The sequence below is a fragment of the Paralichthys olivaceus genome, chromosome 10, assembly GCF_024713975.1.
Source record: "Paralichthys olivaceus isolate ysfri-2021 chromosome 10, ASM2471397v2, whole genome shotgun sequence".
Classification (NCBI taxonomy): domain Eukaryota; kingdom Metazoa; phylum Chordata; class Actinopteri; order Pleuronectiformes; family Paralichthyidae; genus Paralichthys; species Paralichthys olivaceus.
In genome coordinates this window covers 12,945,461-12,967,646 of record NC_091102.1, presented here as the reverse complement: position 1 = coordinate 12,967,646, position 22,186 = coordinate 12,945,461, and the positions used below count along the sequence as shown (strand labels likewise).

The 22,186-nt window shown below is 42.6% G+C and overlaps 1 protein-coding gene across 5 annotated transcripts in view; it reads left to right on the top strand.

The window, feature by feature from the left end:
* The first annotated feature begins 559 nt into the window (after positions 1-559).
* map3k13 (mitogen-activated protein kinase kinase kinase 13) overlaps positions 560-22,186 on the top strand; it is a 30,768-nt gene continuing 9,141 nt past the window's right edge. For 2 of the 5 annotated variants that reach the window (XM_069533041.1, XM_020090109.2), the window contains exons 1-3: positions 573-646; positions 11,487-11,565; positions 20,700-21,409. In XM_069533041.1, the coding sequence (XP_069389142.1) occupies positions 20,767-21,409 (643 nt within the window). In that variant the 5' untranslated portion in view covers positions 573-646; positions 11,487-11,565; positions 20,700-20,766. Of the gene's footprint in view, positions 647-8,627; positions 8,647-11,486; positions 11,566-12,429; positions 12,565-20,699; positions 21,410-22,186 lie in introns of those variants that run through there. The other 3 variants (XM_069533040.1, XM_020090110.2, XM_069533039.1) reach the window with 3 other exon arrangements.

Genomic DNA, 22,186 nt, shown 5'->3' with positions numbered 1-22,186 from the left:
CTCAACTATCAAACCAAATCGACCTCGATTCTCTTGATACAGCTCCTGAAACTGTGGCTGAAACAAAACTGAACTGAGAGTCATTGCTTTAAAAGTGTTTCATGCAAAGAGTTCCAATCAATTATGAAGGACAAAAACCGACAAAATAAAAATAAATAAATTACAATTCATCTTTATTGTCATTTCACTCATACAAATACTAACACGTGAAAACATCATGTTTATAATAAAGTTAACGGTTAAGCTGTTAAATTTAGCCCGATTACATAAAGTTTTTTTAACTTACCAAGTAGTTTATATGTTCTTGCACTTGTACTAATTTGTACTTTTAAGCAGTAAATCTACGTAGCTATATTCCACCGCAGACTGAAGGACACAACTCTCCTCCTGTGTTATAGTTTGATCAAACAGGAGCGAGCTTATTGCGTGATAACCTGACACTCTCCTCTCCCAGCAGCAGCGTGAGTCCTCTCTCCCTTAGACGATCTTTGAGGACGCTAGGGGGGGTGTCCACAGGTGCTCGGTCCAGAGTGTCCGGAAGTGACGTATGACGCTCACAGGACTGAACCATAGCGGGCTGAACCATTGCGGTGCACAGTAAACAGAGGGAGGGGAGAGTGTCCGGACGCGTGAGAGGGTCCAGCCGGTAAGAGCAGTTTTCTTCTCGTGTGCGGTGACATTAACGCGCTCACAGTCACCGACAGTGTCTCTGGAACAGCTGCGGGTCGGCTCGGGTTGTTTCTCCGGGATGAAGCTGTCAGGGTCTGTGAGCACGAACACGACGATGGGACTGTTTATGAATGGATCCTCTGCAACTAACACAACAAACCTGCACCTCCAGTTTAACTCCGAGTGGAGCTGTTATTGTTTTGATCATTGTTGTTACCATGGTCAGGTTGTGTATTATCATTATTATCTTGTAACTGTGAGGACAGTGGTGTTGAAGAGAGGCTCCAGAAAAAGACTCTTCGTCTGTTTTTAACCAGGAGGAGTAAATTACAGGCTGCTGCAGGAAAGGAGGCGAAATTATACAGAGTGGTGAAGAATTGTTTGCCTTTGCAGATACTCACAATGTACTCTGTGACTCTTGACTACGTGGCTTCATAAAGAAGTAGAGGCAGATCTTGGCTGGGACAGGTTGGCTCTGATTTGAATGTTCTCTGGTGTCCGCTCAGTACAACATTTCTTTTGTACACCCAGTCTGTGCATTCTTAATACAGAAGTACAGGAAGTACACAAGGGTTATAATGTCCAGTTTGATTTCAGTGTGTTGTTTCACATTATTGTCATTATTGTTTAGAGGCATCTCAACCCTATTTATCTCGGTAAGGGTTCAACAAATATTATAAGATAGTAATAATTACTTTATTTGTGTGGATAAGATAAGATAACATAAACTTTATTGATCCCACACCAGGGAAATACACCATTAGAGAGGGAGACAAAAGAGCAATTAATAATACAAAATATAATTTAAAAAAACTAACAAAATAAAATATGAAAACATATATATGTACATGATGAAACCTTTCACTGCAGAGAGAATATTATGGGTAGAGAAAGTAATAGAACAAAGTGCAGTGGCATGGGATATATATTCACAGTATTGCACAGCTAGAACAGATATGAATATATATATATATACAAGTAGGTATAGTGTACATGTACCAAGTAACATGGATGGTATTGACTAATCTTATGTATATATGATAATAACATTAGTATAGTAGTGGGTGAGTCAAAGGGATATGTAACCCGAGCTGAAGAAAAATAGTGTAATTCATAGTGAGTAGTTGTGATATGAAACAGTGCAACATTAAAACTGAGAAACAGCGTCATGTTGCTTTAGTTACCTCTGCATGGTTGTCAAACATCGGTTGAGACGTTACCTTGGACTGTGGGAAATTGTAATGTTTTTTTTCACTGTTATCTCACATTTTATTGACAAAAGAAATCTTAGATCAATACGGTGGAAATGATCTGTGAATCAATAATGAAGAAAGTTTCAGTCCTGATGAAGTCCTGAGTCCCAAACAAGTCATTATCCACTCAGTAACAAATTTACCATACAATTAATACAATTTCAACAGATTAACTGTATTGTCATGTGATATAATTATACATACAACATATTAATACTTTTATATGTCTTTGCTTCTTAATGTGTACCTTGTCCTTACTTTACTGCACACCTTTTTATAACATAACATAACTTTTATAACATACATTATGGGGGTTTTGTGATGTCAAGTGTAAAATCAACAGGTTTATCACCTCGTGACTTTAATCCACTTGTTTGTCACAAACTGCAGCCACCCAAGGTCCTTAAAGGTGCAGTGTGTAAGATTTAGGTGAAAGGGATCTACTGGCACAAGTTGAATAATAAATAATCCTAGTGATTTTTTTCACTAGTGTGTTTCATCTAAACTGTACCAATTGTTGTTTTCTTTAAATTGGCCCTTTATATTCAAATACTTTATCTTTACATCAGGAGTGGGTCCTCTCTACGGAGGCTGCCATGTTCTTTACAGTTGTCCAAACTTGACAAACAAACCACGTTTTAAGTTTGTATGACAACTGAAGGCTACCACAGGTTCTCTCTGTCAGATATCGCACTGATTGAGCCTACGTGATCGCTGTGCAGCAGTGTCCATCTGACACAAATCACAGACCATCATCTATCTGTCTTTTGTGAGGACTCACTGTCACAACAGTTTTATCGCCGGGTCGCTTTTCATCCCTGCACCGCACACTTTTGACAGTCAGCCAGCAGTGGGGAGCGTTACGTGTGATTTGCAGAGGCTGTGCGCTGTCACGGCTGCAGGATTGTGTTCCGCCCTCATTGTACTGAGTGCTACGTTTCCGGTAAGTGTCCACATGTGTCACAGATGGCTTTGCCTCTCTCTTGTAACTGCTGCCTGACACTGTGGTGCAGTTACAGGTCACACTGCAGCTCCAATCAGCCAAATGTTGTCGCCCCCCCACTAACACTGCGTTGAAGGCTACACCTCTCAGGTTTTCTTTGTGTTTTTAACTATGGAACAAAGACACCTAACACCAGGACTAGACGTGAGCGACTACACATGTGGGCCAGGGGTGCCTATAAAGCCCTTAAACATAATTTTTATACATATTAATCCAAACTCTGCCACTAACAAAGTATATAACATATATTTGTGAAGGCCCAACTCTTCCTTTAACCAGCTCCTTTTATTGCTTTTTCATTATTACTGAGTTATTGGCTGTTGGCTGAATGAAACATGTCATCTGAATACATGACAGTGGAATTCTTCACTATATTTTTTATGATTGGTTATTTGTAACTGAAAATGATTGGTTCTTGAGTTGCAGCATTCATTTAATATTTTTCTTATTGTCAACAAATCCCATGAAAACACCAAATCCCACATTATATAACAGTGTGTAATATAAGATATCACTCATGCCATGGAGCTTAATTGTTGTCCAGAAATGATTAAATACACAACAGAGAGCTACACTGTTTCACTGGCTGTGTTCCTTCATTATCACAAACATGGCCAGTGCTTATTTTGGCTCAGTCCCACACACATAATCCTTCTGCAGTTAACACTCAAGCACCAAATGTGTATTCTTCCACAGTTGAAAATAGTCCACAACAAATGCACCATTTCCTCCTGCTTGAGTAACGTTTGTTAGAAGCTAGAATGTCCGTGTGTGAGAGATTGAAAGTTCACCTATGATTTTGGAAAACGTGGTAGACAAAACAATCTCACCTTAAGGTCCACTTGGTATTTACTCTGGAGCTTTCAATAGTATCACTTGGCCTTCATTATCAAAATCATATTAATTTGTATAATATGGCACCATTATATTATGCAAGTTGGCATAAACAATTTATCCGATTATCATGGTTTTCAAATACCAGTTATTAACCAGTTAAAGGGAGTTTTGTTGAATGCGTAGGGCTCTCTTCTAATTTGTAAAATATTGAAAGGCGGACAACAATTTGTTGACAATAGGAAAAATATAGAAAAACATCAGTTTTATCTGTGAGGTGGTTAAACTCCCAAATTTCATCTTGAAAAAGTGGGTCACTGCAGAAGTGCTGTTGCATAGCAACATGGTGTTTATCCAGGTGTCAAGACTCCGAGCCGTGGAGTTTGCGAGTGGAGCGTCAGTGGAGGCGTGGTGGTCCTGATGCTGCCGTACAGCGACAGGAAGCTGTATTTATGTAATTGACATGTGAGGCGGCAGCAACAGCAGTGGAGCCTTGCAGCTGTTCCGATCTCTCTAATCTCAGCTCCCATGTTTAGGTTCACATTTATGTGGCTTCTTTTCTGTGCAAAAAAAATCAGCTATTTTGATAATCAATGATTGTTGAAGTTAGTTTCTAAGCAAAATATTTCATTTTTCCTTCTCTGGTCTCAACCTCTTACATTTGAGGACACTTTGGGGTTAAGACTGGACAAAAACAGTCTTTTTACATCACTACAGTTGGAAATTCAAATTTTCCTGGACAATAACTAGTATCTATTTTTGCTTTTTTGAAAGCTTATTATTCAAGTGCCTGGTAAAGAAAAAAATCATCTCTTGTGTTGCTAAGGTTGTCTTTGGGTTAAATCACTGACCGTGTACCACAGTGTCACCTTGCCACTGGCGCTATTTAACAAAGGCATAAAAAGAAAACACAAAAGGATAATTTTGAAAAAAGAAATGAATCTTGCAGCTCAAGAGAAAAGAAACCAATTTATTTGATATTATATTTTATATATAAATACAAACATATTTTGGTTTGTAGTTGGTTATAGTTGACATAAATGAATTTGTAACAGTGAGCATCTAGAAATAGACATGACACAGAGTAGGTTAACACACAGTGCTGAGTGTTCATGTTGCGTATGCAGCAGCCATTGAAGGTCAGTTGAGTGGAAAAAGCCAAACAATAAACGTTGGGCTAAAGACGGGATGTGAACATGAAAGTGATGTCCCCTTTCCTCTCCCTCCCTCTCTGTCTTCAACCTCTTTCTCCCTCCCTGCTTTCTCCTCCTATTCCTCTCTTCCTTCGGGCTCTCTCCTCCTCTCCTTCCTTCTGACTGACATTTCTGCAATGACACTGTCTGCGCTCCACAAGCCCTGCCTCCATCTCATGCACGTCTTACTGTATGCACCCCTCACATCTCTATCACTGAGGGCCAATTATCACAACTCAGCAGCTCCATTAGGAGGGTAAAGGTTCTTTTGGCGAGCTCCTGCAGATAAAGTTGTTGTGTGGTTTTATTGGACAGATGCTCTGATGGTCAGCCGCCCGTTTGAGGACTGGGATTCTGTTGAGAAGTGGGTTAAGCCCCTCATCGCTTTATATTTGGGCAGGGGTATTACAGTTGTGACTGTGTGGGGGTTAGATTAAGCCGGCGTCGTTGAACCCTAACTGCTCTGCCTGGACTTGGCCTCTGGTGTTATGCAGGATTTGCTTGGGGGGTAAACTAGGGGAGCAGTCTGTCCTTGATGGTTATTTCAAGTCCACAGTCATATTTGGAAAAAGGACAAATTTATCTGCACTATTGAGGCTTTAAATGCAGCCACACGTCATGAAAAACCTCTATAGGAGAATCATTTGCACAAGAACGTGGATCAAAGTGCAGTTCTATTTTCAAATGAAGTAACGTTATGTTTTGGTACTGTGTGTTATTTGGTGAGAGCATGTACACATGTACTGTATTTACACAGTTGTACATGGCTTTTTATGTACTTCTCTCTCATGTGTCTGCTATAGCCCAGCTATAATTACCACAGCCTGCAGCGCCTCATGGGGAGCATATTAACACACACGAGTGGAGGAGCAAGAGCCAGAGCACATGCCCAACTCATATACTGACTGTGTGTGTGTGTGTGTGTGTGTGTGTGTGTGTGTGTGTGTGTGTGTGTGTGTGTGTGTGTGTGTGTGTGTGTCCATGGTTGCTTGAGTGTCTTTGTGTTATCTCAAACCTCTGATCCGTGCATCTGTGATATAACATGAATTCACAGTTAATCATAGGTCATGGTTTAATGTGTTTGCAGACATGAGCAAAGCTTGTCCAATGCAATAGGGATAATTTCTCTAAATCGATCAAAAGGAATGAGAAAAAAACAAATGTTAAACTGGAGCAGCAACAAAGACCATAAACACAGTGTCGCTTGACTGATACAGATTATTTCTAATTCAAGTGGTCGACATTTAAATATTTCATGTTGGCTGTAAGAGCTGGAGGTGGATTTTTTTTTTCTCTTTTCAACAAACTAAATAATTAAACATCAAATTCTTTTAAGGACAAGTTGAAGAACATTTAGCTGCATTTAATGTTTAGGATGTGAATGGCAACCAAGCAATAACCCCTCCTCCCACACCTCCCTGTGCAAGTGTGTATAGAGGAAACTACGGTTTTTGGTTTGTCCATTCTGGGCTACTGTAGAAACAATGTGCAAATCATTATATTATAATACTGAAAATAATTCTTAGTTACAGCTCTAATAACACAATAAGATATAACCAAGCATTTTTGATATTTTTTCTATATTATTTTATGTAATTGTTGATGTAGTTCAAGAATTCAAGAAATGGATTCAGATGTAATTTATCTGGTTGTGGTCTCAGATTGACTTTGCAGAGCTCTGACCTCACATACTTGTCTGACCTCTCACTTCAGCAACTGCAGGCAGCAGCGTGCACCCCTGTATTCTCAGGCTCGACCACCACGGCCTGCCACTCACTGCAGCCCTGCGCACTTCCTCATATCCCTCTTCTCGGGATGTAGACGGAGGAGGTAAAGTGTCTGTGAACATGACATCCCAGCATGTGCTCATTTTCTCCCACTTTTGTAATTCTCTTTAGTGAAATAATTAGAAGCAAGAGAGCTGGAGAGCCTTCATGACGTTTTGTGTTATCTAAGAGCGGCTGATGTGTTCGGCATTATAGCTCCGCACACAATCCCATAAATCACGCTCGGGATTACCAGGTGCGTACAGTGAGGAGGCAGGACGGCGGATACCTTGGTGCTCTGTCTGCTCCTCATCATCTCTGTGCTCCTGTGGTTGACTCTGCAGCGATGATGAGGAGGGATGAGGGTGGATGTATTGTTGTGGTGGTGCGGGGCAGAGTCCTCCAGGAGCGCTCAGCAGTCATTGTTATGTAATTTCCTCTCTGCTCCGATTGGTCTGGCTGTGGGTTGTTGATGGGCTCAGCATATTAATCTCACAAGCATTATCTGCCTCTCAGAATCAGCGGTCGCTGTGTGCACGACTCACTCATCCGTGCCTGCTTTTTTGTAAAACCAACCAATCAGCCGGGCCAGCCTCTCTCTCTGTCATCCATCTTAGCCAAACAGGTTTGTCCCTGTGCGTGAAGTCAACACACTCATCACATCAGCGTCAGCATCAGTCTTTTCTCAGGAGTTTAGGTGTTTCCCCGACTCTTCTGCCTCCTTCCTCCCAATCACTGCATTTTATGTCAGTAAAAAATGTGTTGAGAGACAGTGTTACCTCATAGCAATTTCAAGTTTTTCAAGAAAGGAAGAGATTGTGTAGAGAAAACACAATCGACTACATGAAAGTGAACACTGTTCTGGAAGCATTTCCTCTGTCTCTGTGCAGACCAACACAACAACAGACCTTAAAACACATGCAGCTGAGAAAGACTCTTATTGACTGATTGTGTTTCATGCAATTTCATTTATCACATTGATGTTGTAGAGTTAGCTGGTGCATTTTCTCTCTGTCCTGTAGACGGTTAACATCTCTAACCTCAACTGTTTACACTGACTCAGACATTATGATCTTAGATGTGCTCACTTTACCTGGGTATTTCAGTATCTTACTTTGATAAATGTAAATATGTTTGAATGAAAAACTTTTCTTTTATTTCTGAGAAAAAGCCAAAATTTGTCTAAATGCAAACTATTACAATTTTGATTAAAATAAGTAAAATTTCACCTTAATTTCAAATTGAATCCTAAAACTATTGAAATTAGAATTGTTAAAAGGACAGTATGCAAGTGAAGAGAATACAATAACATCAACATCCCCCAAATTAGTCGCTCAAAAAGTGAAAGTTCACAGTGAAAAGTTAACTTTTCTTCGCACAAATATTTTTGATCTTTGATACTGTTTCTATGGCAATTACTTACTGAACTGACATTTAAATCACTAATATGCTGGAGGTCGTTAGTTCTGCCACCAATTCCTGTACAGAATGACGTCGTATGATGTCGTATGATGTTGTATGATGTTGTATAACCACCACACAACTTAACATGTCAACACACTGGAGGAGCAGCATTGTGTGGTGGTATGTATTAGTCAGTAGTCATAGCTGAGCCTGTTGACCGACTGTCTGTGCACTGCTGCTGCATGCGATGGCAGATTGGAAAGGTAAACCACTGTCAGCTTATGTGTGCGATGGTGCTTTTGTCTTATTAATGCGGGGGACACAGGAGCTGTCAGCGCTGCTGTTCCGCTTCTGGTGAAATAGTAATGAGTTTGTATAACGGAGCAGAGCCAGTGTGGTTTACGGCTCTCTTGCACTCGGAGGTGAGGCCGGGCCACACGCAGCACTGACTGTCCGTGCATCAGGTCCATGTGATGGAGACGGAGCAAGAGGCTTTGGTCACCGCTGGAATAGAACGAACTGAGGTACTGAGGTCAGACCTCTTTTTAAATCATTGGTCTGGAATTATTTAAAGGTGTTTATCTCTGAAATGACACAAAGTGAATGAATCTATCATTTTATTTGCATTCGTTGAGGGGCTTGGATAGTAATTGTTTGAGTTAAAAAACTTTTAAGGCTCTCTTTTACGGAAAAGTTGTGCATTTTTCAAGATCACTTAAAACTCATGTGGACATATCATGAGGGTGATCGTGGACTTGACTCGGAACTTAAAGAAGTGTGGCTTAATGTGGTGGCTTGATGTGTGGCTTAATCATTTCATTGTTAATTAGCCTAAATATTTTTTTTTTCAATTCATTGATCAATCATTATTTTATGAAATACTATGACCTTATTTATCCAACCAATAGTATAAAAAAGTTAAAAACAAAGATATTCAGTTTACAGTGATACATGATGAATGTTTGGTAGTTTGGCCCAAAAATGACTTGATTAATTGGTTATGAAAATAGTGCTCGTTGTATCTTCCATAGAGTATACTAGATTATTAATCTATACTGAAAAGTGATGTAAATGATTGTTTCCTGCAGTTTATGCATGGACATCAGTGTTGGTGCACACTTTGAAGTCATTGTAACGTGTAGACTGACAAAACTCTCAGACAACTTCGCCCACTGATTCTGATTCATGCGACAGAAACAACTGATGCTGACCCGAACCCTTTACAAAGAAATCTTGTGCCAGTTTCATGCACTTTGTTCTCAGAATAATAACACCTTATCTTAAGATAAATACAGAGCTGTGATACCATTTATTTTATGGTGCTTGACAAAATTGTGAGTGGTTATTGATTGGTCAAGACTGTCAACATCTGGCGGCACTGACACAGTTTGAAGATTTCTGAGATACAGAGCAGAAGTCTTTCTTGTCCAGCAAGAAATGTTTGGTCATGGGCGCCTCTGAGTGTTAATGATTTCCTGTTTCCTTGTGATTACAAAATAACTGAGAAATAATTTTGACATAGTGAGCTTTATTTTTGTTATGTCTTTGTAATTGTTCCCCCTTTTTCAGTCGAAGGAAAGAAGGAAAGTTTTGTACTGTAAGACAATTTCTCTACCTGAAGAGGCTGTGATCAGAAACACAGAAGCTCAGATATCAGCTGCTCTGCTTGTCACTCGATACATTTAATTAAAGTTGAATGAATTAAATCATCCTCATCAAAATTTTAGGACAGAGGAAATACAATGAGACAAATACGCAACTTATAAAAACTTATCAAGCTCACAAGTGCATTCTCTTGTTTTTGTTGCTTTTTTAAAGTGAAAGGCTGATTAATCCATGTTAATAAAATAATTATCATAACATTTTTGCAGAATTATGAGAATGAAAATGTAATAGATGAGAAAAGAGTAAAAACTAAATGATTCAAATAGTCAGTAAGCTCCGAAAGTTGAAGTCAGACTCCAAATCTTGAGAAAACATTTCTTTCCAAAGGATTTAAAAGAAATAGTCTTGTGCATGTCTTGAGCTCCCCCCCTAAAAAAAGTTCTTAGATGTTTATGTTGAGAGGAGTTTTACAGCCATGTCTCAGTAAAACTGACAGCACAGTTTGCAGTAGTGGCTATAAATGGTTTTCTTTTACATTGAAGAGTACCTAGCTGGAGGTGTTCAGATTTGTTTTCGTGATACAATGTGGCTTTACTTGTTTCCACATGTGCACACAGGCTTATGATCTGCTGACCTTTGGAATTTGGGCCATAGAGCAGAGCTCCGTGTTCTCACTAGGCAGACAGGTCAGGAATTTGAATTCCCCTGCTCCTCTGGATATCTAAAGTCTCTCTCTCGCTCCCTTTGTCAATATTTAACCAGAGCTCTATTTTTGGGAATCCCCTTGCTGTGTGCTTTTTATTTTGTGTACACAGTGTGCTTATTTACGGGAATGTGTCTTCAGAAACGTAGCGAGGACTTTGCTTTACGCCCACTCTTGTTCTCTTCAGGGCGACAAGGATTCTTGACACCGTGGTAATTTGGGACTTTGCATGACAAAGCTGTAGTTTTCACCGATCCAACAATCAGCCAGCACACTCACCATTCCCTCCTGTCAGTCCCATTAGAGCCAGCATCCCGGCCATCTGCGCCGTGACTCATTTGACTGTCATTTCACGCCATTTATAGGCAGTGTTTGGACACCTCCGCCGCCGCGCCCCGGGATACCAAACCTCCTCCTATGCCAATGTCCCCTCGCATGTGTGCAGCCCTAGGATGGATATTGGACTCCAATATCCACCCCCTCCCCCCTGTCTCCATGCATCATTATATTCCTACTGCCCCCCCCATCCCCTTCCCCAGAGGTTTGGGCCTGAAACGAGAGGACGAGGGTGAGCATCTGTTCCCCATGGCTTTCCTCTCACCCGCAGGCCCTCCCTCTCAATTAGTCTCTTTTGATATCCCCTCTGGTCACAGTCAGTCTCTATATATCTGCCATTAACACACACATGCACACACACGCACACACGCACACGCGCACACACACACACACACACACAAACACACTAACACACTAACACAATCTACAGACAAATACACCTCACCACCACCTCCCTCATTCTGTGTTCTGTGTGGCGCCTCCTGTCGTCCTGTCTCATGATTGTCTTTTGAACACTCAATCAATATCACCCCAGAAATGTTGGCAGATTTAATAACATAACACTTTCATCTTTATTCATCTGAATCTGTATAATGTCACTCATATGAACTCATTATTGTGTGTGTGTGTGTGTGTGTGTGTGTGTGTGTGTGTGTGTGTCTGTGTGTGTGTGTGTGTGTGTGTGTGTGTCTGTGTGTGTGTGTGTGTGTGTGTGTGCAGGTGAAAAGCAAGACGAAGTTGAACCCGAGCACACCTCAAACTCCGCAGACCTTTGAGATGCTCACAAACCACCTGACAGGTCAGCACATGCGCACACACACGCACACAAACACACACTTGAGCTGAGGGTCTGAATGGCAAAATAAAGAGGTGATTCTTTATAATACAGAGCGAGATGTGTGAGATGTTGTGAGAGACATTCAATTTTGGGGAGAGAAAAGAACGGCTCTTCTGACATGCTGATTCTGACCTTTTGATTTTTCACTGTTTGAGTTTGAAGTCTCTCAGTCTGCAGAAGAAAATGTATTAGCGCAGACAAAAGACAAGAAAGAGACTTACTAGGACAGGGGGTGACACACGGACTGCTTAAGCATCACTTGATAAATTAATGTTTGGTGAAATGTTTTAAACAAAGCGGAGGCTGTGTGTTAAAGTCAACATGTATGTTTGAAATGGAATTCTTCAGTCTAAGGATACAGGGGGAGGCGTGCAGTCATATGTGGTGATGCTGATATACGCTCAGCGTGGTGAGAACTGATGACTGATTGGGAACAAAGTGCAGTAAGACTCATACTCCTGTCGTACTTACAGAGACCTGATGCTCCCAGCTGCTTTTGCTTTGAAATATGCCCCCCCCAAACCAACCCATCCTCCTTATTCTCCTCTCTCCTCTTCATCTCTCGTTGCACCTCCTCCCCCTCTCAGAGTCTATGCAGATAGCTCCACCTCCCCTCCCTCCCTCCCCTGCTCTTTGAGCCGTGTCCTCTCTGCGTCAGACGGCTCCATTCATGAAAAGTGTGACGTGAGCAGGTCTTTTAGCGAGAGCCGGTGACGCTGCCACCCACCCACTCACATTACAGGTGCTGCAGGAGTTGAGTGTCTGTGCATCTCCGGCCTCTCGTCTCCCTCTATCCCTGGTTTTCTTGCTGTTTTTCTTTTTCTTGTTTCTTGGATCCGGACCGCCTCTTCACTCTTTCTTCCTCGGCTTTCTCCTTTTTGTGTTTTTTTTCCCTATTTTCTCATCTCTGCCTCAGAGCTTGGAGCAGAGAGAGGACCATGAATTTGGGCTCCGTACGCTGTGAGTAATCTGCTGATGCTGTTGTCTTTTCGCCCTGCTTTTGTGTTACGAGTGCTCTCTTTCCTTTTTTATTATACATGTGTATGCGTCTGTGGCAAGACATTGGTGTGTGTGTATGTGCTATTCGCATATGGATCAGCTGTCAGTGCTTGTTCAGGAGCGATGCTGCAGGAGTGTGTCGAGTGTTCGTGCGTCGGTGCGTGCAGGAGCTATTTTGGGCTCAGCTGTGATGATGCTGCTGCTGCTTTTTGATGCAGTGCCTCTCCGTGCCCTCTGAAGGACAGGTTGAGATGTAGGAAGAGGCGGATGAGCAGATGTCACCCTCCTCCACGTTTTCATATAGCAACAGAATCGAACAAGCACGACCTCTCAGGCTTCACAACGCCCCGATGGTCAGAGATGACAGACTTTCTGGGGCGCACGTGTTTATTGTGCACAGCCACGGGCACTTCTGCATGTGCACGCACACAAACTCACTTTCCCTTCACTGTTTCAGATTTTCTATTCCTTTACTCCACCCCACTCATTCTGCACATTCTCTCTCTCTCTGCCTGCCTCATCATCTTCGACTTTTCTCTCCCCACTCTGCGTCCTCATCTCTTTATTTACTCGGCTTGGCAGCAGGAGCGCTCCGTGTGTGCCCACCTCTGTCCTCTGCTACTAAGCGTGTTTATATAACTGCACAGGATGAGTAGCCGGCAGCCGGGGCTTTAGAGGAGCGGAGGGGGGAGGAGGGGGGAGCTCCATCCATCCTTCCATCCTCAATATTTGAGTGTTTCAAATATCGGCTGCAGGTCCAAGAAGAGTTTGCTGTTTGGCTTTCCTCTCAAGCAGCTGACAGAACATGATTTCATATTTAAATGCACATGTTGCGGTTATTTTAAGAGCAAGCAGGGATAGTATGAACCCAGGAGCTAATAGAAGCACTAAAGCGTATTGATTTCCCAGCTCCCCATCTATCTTCAGGCAGAAGAAAATAACATGTCGTACAACACCCACTTCCTCCCACATGCTTGTGCTTATTCTTTTTTCTTTTGCTCTGTAGATTTGTGCACTTTCATAACGCAGACATCAAAACAGTCTCAGTCGCAGGCAGCCTCCTGCAATATGTGTTCTTCTGCTGTGTGTGTGGGTCCGTATCTGTCCTCGGCCCCTTGTTGTTGGCAGACCGAGCAGGCCCAGGCCGTCCCCTATTAAAAGAGCACAAGGGGGATTGTTGTGGCAGCAGCTGCTCTAGTGTGCAGCGTCCGAGCCTGTGTTTGTCTGTGTGTGTATGTGTGTGTGTTTCTGCTGCTGTCTCCTGGCCGTGCAGGGCAGACGGGCCCAGTTCACATGGAGCCGGCTCCTCTTGTGTCCTTTGTTGTCGCTCTGGGAGTCTTTCCCTTTGGAGCGTGGTTGTGGTACAGTATCACGCCGCAAGCAGCCACAACCAAAGCAGGATAGCAGCTTTTCATCCCTATTCACATCCCTCCATGTCTCTTTTATTACCTCCCTAATCTGCTTTTCTTTTCTGTACTTTTCTCTGAGCTCTTCTCTCCCTCCACTGTCTCCTTGGCCTCAACGTCCCTCTCTGTCTGTTTGCGTTCACCATACTAGATAGGTCTGGTTCATAAACGGAGCTCTGTAAAGTGTCTACATTAAAGAATCACAGGGAACAAAAAGTCTGCTTTTACTGCAAAGGCCAATGTTGAGGCTGTTCTGTGGAAACCTTTCGTGATATTTGCAGATTTCTCTCGGAGGCTGCGTGTGCTGTTTGCAGTGCGGGCTGCAGCCTCACTGAGAGGCTTGGAGACTGAAGCTGGAGGGGAGAGTGTGTGACGTGTCAATGGCGCACACTCTTTTCTTCAGTTATTTATTTTCTCCAGTTCTGGCTGGTACCAGCTGAGGCTATTTGAGGAACAAGTTATGTGTGTGTGTGCGGTTGGACTGCTAATGATTGTCTGCCGTGTTTACCCCCACGTATCTGAATTGAATGCGTCTTTCCTTGATTTAATTTGGTTTGATAAGCTCACTGACAGACCTGGAAACCACACCGACAGACACTGACTTTAGAAAAAATTGGTAACTAGGGCATAGCTTGTTTGTGTGCTCTCTTTCAGTCTCCTGTCAGCTCTCTCTCTCTCTGGCAGTTTCAGTCATCCACCTGACCACCCTCCTCCTCCTCCTCCTCCTCCTCCTCCTCCTCCTCCTCCTCCTCCTGTGAAATCCAGCCTTCACAACAAACTCTTCATATTCCACATGATCCCACCTGGCACTTTCCCTGTGGCTTCAGCATGTAGCTCTGACCTTGCACCCATTTGTCCAACAATACCAGTCAAACCCCGGCAGGCAGGTGCATGTGACCTGCTCTCCCCTCCGGCCACCACCAGGAGTTTAAATCCACCCAGGTGCGTCACTAGAGGGAGTCAGAATATGAAGAATAGAGGAGATTGTAACAAAATGGCAGCCGCTTGATGGCAGATGTCCGAATGCTTGTGCCAGAATTTGTTTATTTTTCACTTCCACCGCTGAGCTAGCACCAGCAGATTAATACTTTCACCCACCTACAGCAGGCCACCCAATCCCCTAGCGAGGGAAAGCTGAAATAGACATTGACCCGCATCCCAACAACAAATCAGGACGGGGCTGCATGTTCTGGTGGAAGAGTCATACTCCCGAGGTCTCCGCACTGTGATGTTGCAAAATATGTCAAAAGTGTTGCTTCAGTGACAGAAGAACACATTTCTGTTTCATAACAGTGTTTATTCACACAGGAAGCATGAAAGTCCATAGTCTGCATTGACTCCAGAAACAACCAGAGTACAACTGTTCAGCTCATATAATAACAAAAGGTCACAAGTGTAGTTTCAAAACATAGAAACGCATCATGAGACTCCTGTGTTCGTCTAAGCTCTTTGGATTTTACACCGTAAACTCCAATTGCTTCCTATGTGGTGCTCAGTAGAGACGACGCTCTTGCCGTGTCTTTTTGTGTTGCGTTTGTTTCATATAAAGGCTTCAGTCTAGGATAAAGAAAACAACAATTTAGATGAAACACACCAGTGAAAACATCACTGGGGTTATTTCATATTCAATTTCTACCAATACATCCTTAAATCTTACACACTGAACCTTTAAGTGTCTATTGGCTCATGAGGCTAAGACAGATCTTACTTTTTTGTTAAAAAAAAGGTTTAACAAGTTATTTGTTGAAAAAAGTAATAAATTCTAATGAATGCAGAAAAAACTTTTGGCTGGCTATCCCAAAACACAATTACAAATGCCACAACACAACTGTAAACGCCACAACACAACTGTAAATGCCACAACACAACTGTAAATGCCACAACACAACTGTAAACACCACAACACAACTGTAAATGCCACAACACAACTGCAAACGCCACAACAGATGCTTGGTGGACTCAGACTTCTAGGGCTTTTGGCCTCTCCAAACCTGAGTGCTGGATGAGAGTGTGTGACTGGTAGCATAAGGTCAGGATGGATGCTGTGTTGACATGGTAACGTGTGAATGATGAGGTGGGATAGGGTCTAAATTGGTTCTTTGTTGGTGGCGCAGCTGTCACCTAAAGGGAGGTTCCCCCTGTGGGGCCCAGCAGGGCTTCCCTTAATGAGGAGCAGAGTGATGGAGGCACAGATGCTGCTCGTGGTGCTGTGTGAGTCTGAGCATTAATTCAGTGTGTGTCTGTTTATGTTAAAGGTCTTTCGCTACAGTATGTTGTCGAAGGTACAAGATATTGAAACACAATCTAAACAACCACATTAATGTTTGCAGAGTGCCAATCCCCAGTGGATTGTTGGGAGTAGTGGGATTATTGGATCCTGCCAGACATGGCCCGTGTGTGTGTGTTGTGAGGGGGGTGTTCTCTCAACCTGATCCCCCCGCAACACCAGCTGCTATGTACACACACACACAGACACACACAAACCCACACAATTACATTATCAGGGAGGTCCTCTCTGCCAGTCCTGCACCTATATAAAAAAAGTACCATACTGCATTGTGCTATCGTCCATTGATCGCCTTTAGAGGAGGCAAGAAATGAGAGGAAGTGTGTAGAGGATAGAGGGGGAGGGCTGAATAGGGTCTGTGTTTGTACAAGCTTGTCTCTAGAGCCCTGTAGAGGGATTAAAGGATCAGCCCCTGATCATTTTTCTCTCTCTCCCCCTCCATCTCTCTCTCTCTCTCTCTCTCTCTCTCTCTGTAACCCTCTTTTCTAATTTCATCCATTCTGCTAAATATCTGTATTGTGTCTCGTCCTGCACAGATATCTACAAACATGTAACTCAGTCTTTCTGAGCATCAGATTGACAGTGTGTGCACTGTCACAGTCACTTTTGGAAAGTCCTGTAAATAAATAAATGTAAACGAAACCTCGCTCCCGTCTCGATCAGGCACAGACATTATTCATGTGAGTCTATGCTCCTAGAGATCGTACATTAGAGATTAATGGGGGAGAGGTTTGTTTCCTGTTCTTGGTGTCACATGTAAATGCACTGTCCAGATTCCCCTGGAAAGAAAGAGGAACAGAACAAATAGGTCAAAATTATAAAACGAGATTTTCTGGCAGGCTGTGTGCTCACCATTCAGTAAACAAACGTATGGTGTCTTATTTGGTTTATAGAAGCGTGCAGGGTTGCGTCCTCACGTGTGTTTCTATGCAGCTGACCACATCTACCCACTGTGGCCCACGTCAGAAGCCCATCTCCAAGAGTCATCCGTGGGATGGAATTACAGCGCAGGCCTCTACTCGCACGGCTCAATTGTCTCTGCTGTGGAATGGACAGATTTATTGGATACCTGAGAGAGCATTCTCTCCTTCCCCTGCACTCTCAGCAACCTGCTTAGAGACAGGCCTGCATTATAGATGAGGCCCTGGCAGCCACCAAACTCTCACAGCACTCAGGTTTCCCACCAGTAGATATACACAAATACTGTACATGTATTCATACAAACATGGAGGCAGCATTCGTGCAGGCCAGCAGACCAGAGCACACACAGCTGTGAACACCTCCAGTTTGAAAACCTTTAATACACATCATCCTCCTCTCCCTCTCCTGTTTTTTTTCTGATCTTCACTTTATTGTCAGTTATCCAAAAAAGGCAAATACAAATTCATGATTTTGAAAAAACATGTTGTGGTATGAAATCCAGGCCACAGAATTTCAGCAGCAGAGTTGGATCAGAGGGATCAGGGCTTGATTGTACTTTAACCTGTGCCAAGCGGAAGAGCTTTGTTTCAATGGGACTTCATGATCGTCCCCTGCCTGTCAGGAGACTTCCACGTAACACAGAGCCAGCTCACTGCTCTGCCTCTCTGTCTCCTCCCTCCTGGACTTTGGTCTCCTGTTCTCCACTGTACACACTGTACAACCTCTCTCTATCTCCCGCTCACTGTGTCCTGTACTCTGTAGTTTCCACTGCCACTTTAAACTTGATTGGATTTCTAAAACTGCGCCCACATGGGTTGAAAGGGGGAAAAAATCTATAATAAAGATTCAAGAGGTCTGAGGTTAAAGATATCTTTATTGTGACAGTACAAGTGCAATGAATACAATGTTTTAGGTTTTTACAGCCTGCAACTACAGTCTGTAATGTTAAGGACATTGACTCTGTCACACATGACTGTTAAGTCCTCCATTAACTGAAAAACACATCTTCCTATTTTTAATTCTCTGTCACTGTGGTAATTGCCCATCTATCTCTTGGTTTTTGCAAAATATTTGTCCAAACATATCAATATCATTGTACATTAAAATCCATGTCTTCTCCTGCTTAATAGGACCTGTACTGTCAAATAGTTGGGTTTAAATCCACTGGTGTAGCTGAAGGTGGTGAGAAAAGTCCTCGATAACAGAGAGCTCGCTGTCGTCATGACTTTCCATGTTAAGCTGCTATAGTTGATGTCAGCATTACTGTCAGGCAAGATGCACATTCAGAGCTATTGGCTTCTCTTAACACAAATTACTATCCAGGACGATTCCCTCCATAACTTTGTGTTTTTACCAGACACATGAATAGACACGTAATTATGCAGAATAAAATAGCAAATTGAGGCAGTCATCTTTTCAATGCACAATTGTCATAATTGCTCTAAATGACTGCTGCCTGATGTTTCCTCTGATGTTTCTCATGTTTCCTGAGAACCGCTCGACCAATAAAACAACCCGGAACTTCCTCTGTTCCTCAGAAAGACACCTGGCAATTTTGAAGACAATGGGATCAGCAGCTCTTGAGAAAATCAAAGGCATACAAAATGTAAAAATTTACAAAAGGGATTACATAGTCAGAAGTCACGGGTTGTACCACACCTATTCTTTGAACTCGACCTTCATTTTGCTCTCAGCTGCACGCCTGTAAAGTTTAAGGAAAGCTACTCACACACACACATGTAATCACCTGCTGAAGTACTCAAAACTGCACACACACACACACACACACACACACACACACACACACACACACACACACACACAACACACACACACTCGTAATCAGTAACCAAGAGTGGATCACGCAGGACTGCTCAGACAGATAGACTCCATATTAATTGGGTCTAGCTTATGTGGTTAATTAAAAAATTATCAGATTTTTGTTCCACTGAAGTACAATATCATCTGGTGCCATGTGTCTTTAATACATGTACATATACACATATTGGTAAATGTATATGTCTGAATATACACAACAGCTGTAGTCCTCTTAAATGTTGATTTTTTTTTTTACTGTGTTATTTAGTTGTGAACTTTGACATGTTTTATTTGTGTTTTTCATACACTGAAAATGCTGCATGACTCCTCACAATTACATTTCAGCTTGAAGGTTCCTGCTTTACCTAGGGGTCGGTATGCATGACGATATTATCTCAGCTTGAGATCCATTCATGAGATTTGTCTGACATTTCCTCTGCATTGTATCTTACTCTGCACGGGCAGTTGGACCTGAAGCTCACGGTACCACCCTTCAATACAGGTCACATGCTGACACCTGTCTTTATCTATGCATGTACATTTGAGCTGACCTCTGTTTGAGAAATTCTTTGTCTGAGATATGTTTAATGATATCTTTTTTATTTAAAGCTATAAGAGATTAATTAAAGCTGTCCTTTAATTTCTCTGGGTGTATTTGTCTACTGTGGGTTTTTGAGATCTGTTTCAGGGCAGTGTTGGATTTTTATAGAATTTTTGGTGTTATTAGTTGTTAATAGTTTCTGATCATTCTCTTCTAAAATATATCTTGTTGCATATATATATATATATATATATATATATATATATATATATATATACATATATATATATATATATATATTTATATTTTTAGTATTCTTTTTATTTTCAGGTCTAAACATAAAGACGTTTCTAGTTTTTAAATCCATAAACTGTTTTTCTATTGATGTTCCAGAAAATATTCTGTAACAGTTTGTATATTACAATCACAGTATAGATATCTCAGTGTTACATATACATTTACTCATATCACCTGACAAGACCTTTTTCTTGACCTCCAATGTGACCCTTCCTAGGCCCGTGTAAACATTGTCTCATGTAACAGATTAAAACTGTATAGATTCCCTGGTGGTTGAGTGACTGAAGAAAACTGTGGGTCTTATGGACAGTTATATGTGGCAGCTATGTCCGGCCCTGCTGGTTAAGCAGTGAGGATGGGTCGTGTGCGCCAGATGTTTTGCTCTCAGTCTTCCTAATACACAGCAAGACCTTTAATCCCTCTGCTATACTGTTACTGTGTGTGTGTTTAGTCCAACTGTGTCCCAGATGTTTACCAGAGCTGCATTATTTAGAACTATACTGCAACATCTCTCATGCAGAAACTCTTTGTCTCTTGTGCACTGATTTAAAGCTCATCTGAAATGTCTGACCTTTTCCGCTCTGCGTTGTTTGCAGTAATAATAATTAACGTGAGCTCTCTCAGCCCTGGATCAATGAGAGGAAGTGAGAGGATAGCATTTCTATTTGTGGAAGTCATAGGGTCCCACTATGGCAGCAGATATAATTGTGTTGTCTCAGAGAGGTCTACGATCACCCAGATTGAATCAACGTAGCTTTTTTTATTTTAATTCCATTTTCTATGTTCTTTATAATTAAGTAAACCTGTCTCTCTCTTTCTCTCGCAGGTGATTTTCAGCATCCAGACAAACCAGTGTGTTAGGACGCACCACTCACATCATCATTGGGCAGCCCATGCACACGCACGACACCATGGGTAGCTCCCCCGAGGTGCTGTCCTGGACTTCCTGCCCCAGTTTGCTGGTGGGTAAGCTGAAGGAGGAGCTCAAACTCACTGTGGTCGGGGACGCCATGAAGAAATCCAACCAGCCCAACTCCCAACCCCAGCCTCCTCAGGCCCCTCCCTCTAACCTACCTCCTCAGATCATCACAGACCTGGCCCCACCAACACACCTGCCTGTCCCCCTGCAGACGCTGCAGACACCCGGCCATGACGAGGACTCCATGTTGGGGGGTGTAAGCCCCCCAAACACGGCGCTGAGTGTGGACTCCATGCGGGGCGAGGGTGGGCACTTCGACAACAGTGTGCTTCAGCTGCAGGAGCAGGACCAGGAAGAAGCTGTGTCGCCGGCATCCTGTGAGCATGGTGGGTGTGGTAGTGGGATGGAGGAGCAGATGGTAGAGGGGGACTGTCCCATGGACCATAGTGGAGAGGGGAGACAGAGCCACCCACATCACCCTGATGACATCAAGCTGCACTTCCAGAGAGCAGGGCCTGGGTCAGGGGGCTTCTTAGAAGGGCTGTTTGGCTGTCTGCGGCCGGTCTGGAACATTATAGGGAAGACGTATTCGACGGAATACAAGCTACAACAGCAAGGTTTGTTCATGGATTGTGTCTTTCTGTGTTTTATCCAAATGTCCCTGTATCTTTAAGACCTTTGAGGGACAAACTTTAGATTCCTGTTTCCCCTAATGTAGCCTGAAACCATAACTCAATAGCCAGCCCTAGCTGCGCTGTACTGCTGATGTGGTGAATCTGTACAGCTGTCAGCTTCAACTGAGGTCACAGTAAAGGTAGTCTCACCTTGCTGCCGGCCTGCCTGATCAGGTTGGACACACGGGCTACATGGTACGATTGGAGGTCAGACAGAACGAGCTTAAAGATTTTATCATCAACACTGTTTTCACCTCCACATAACAAGGACAGAACAGCATGTGACCCACCCTCTAAAGATTTAAGATGTTTGGAGCTTTTTGCCTTCAGTTCTTTAGGTTTATTTTTGCTCAGTATGACTAATTAACCTCAGGGAGAAACACAACATCTTGTTTTAGTGCTTCAATTCTGTATTGAAACAAACAAGACGCTGTTTGTTTTTACCAGTTAACCAGGCCCTTCCCCCTTATTTTCCACTCTTTATGCTAGGCTAAGCTTAACAGTTGCTGGCTGTAGTGTCATATAATTAGCCTCATATATTTATCATACAGACTTGAGAGAAATATGAATAAGTTCAAGAAGAAGGCTTCTTCTCTAAAGCAGTGGTTCTCACATGGGGGTCTGATGCCCACTGCCAGGGGTCTGTGAATAGTTTCCAGATTCATCTATTAAAATGATCATGATATATGGGTATATATTTAAAACTAAGTCTAATATCTT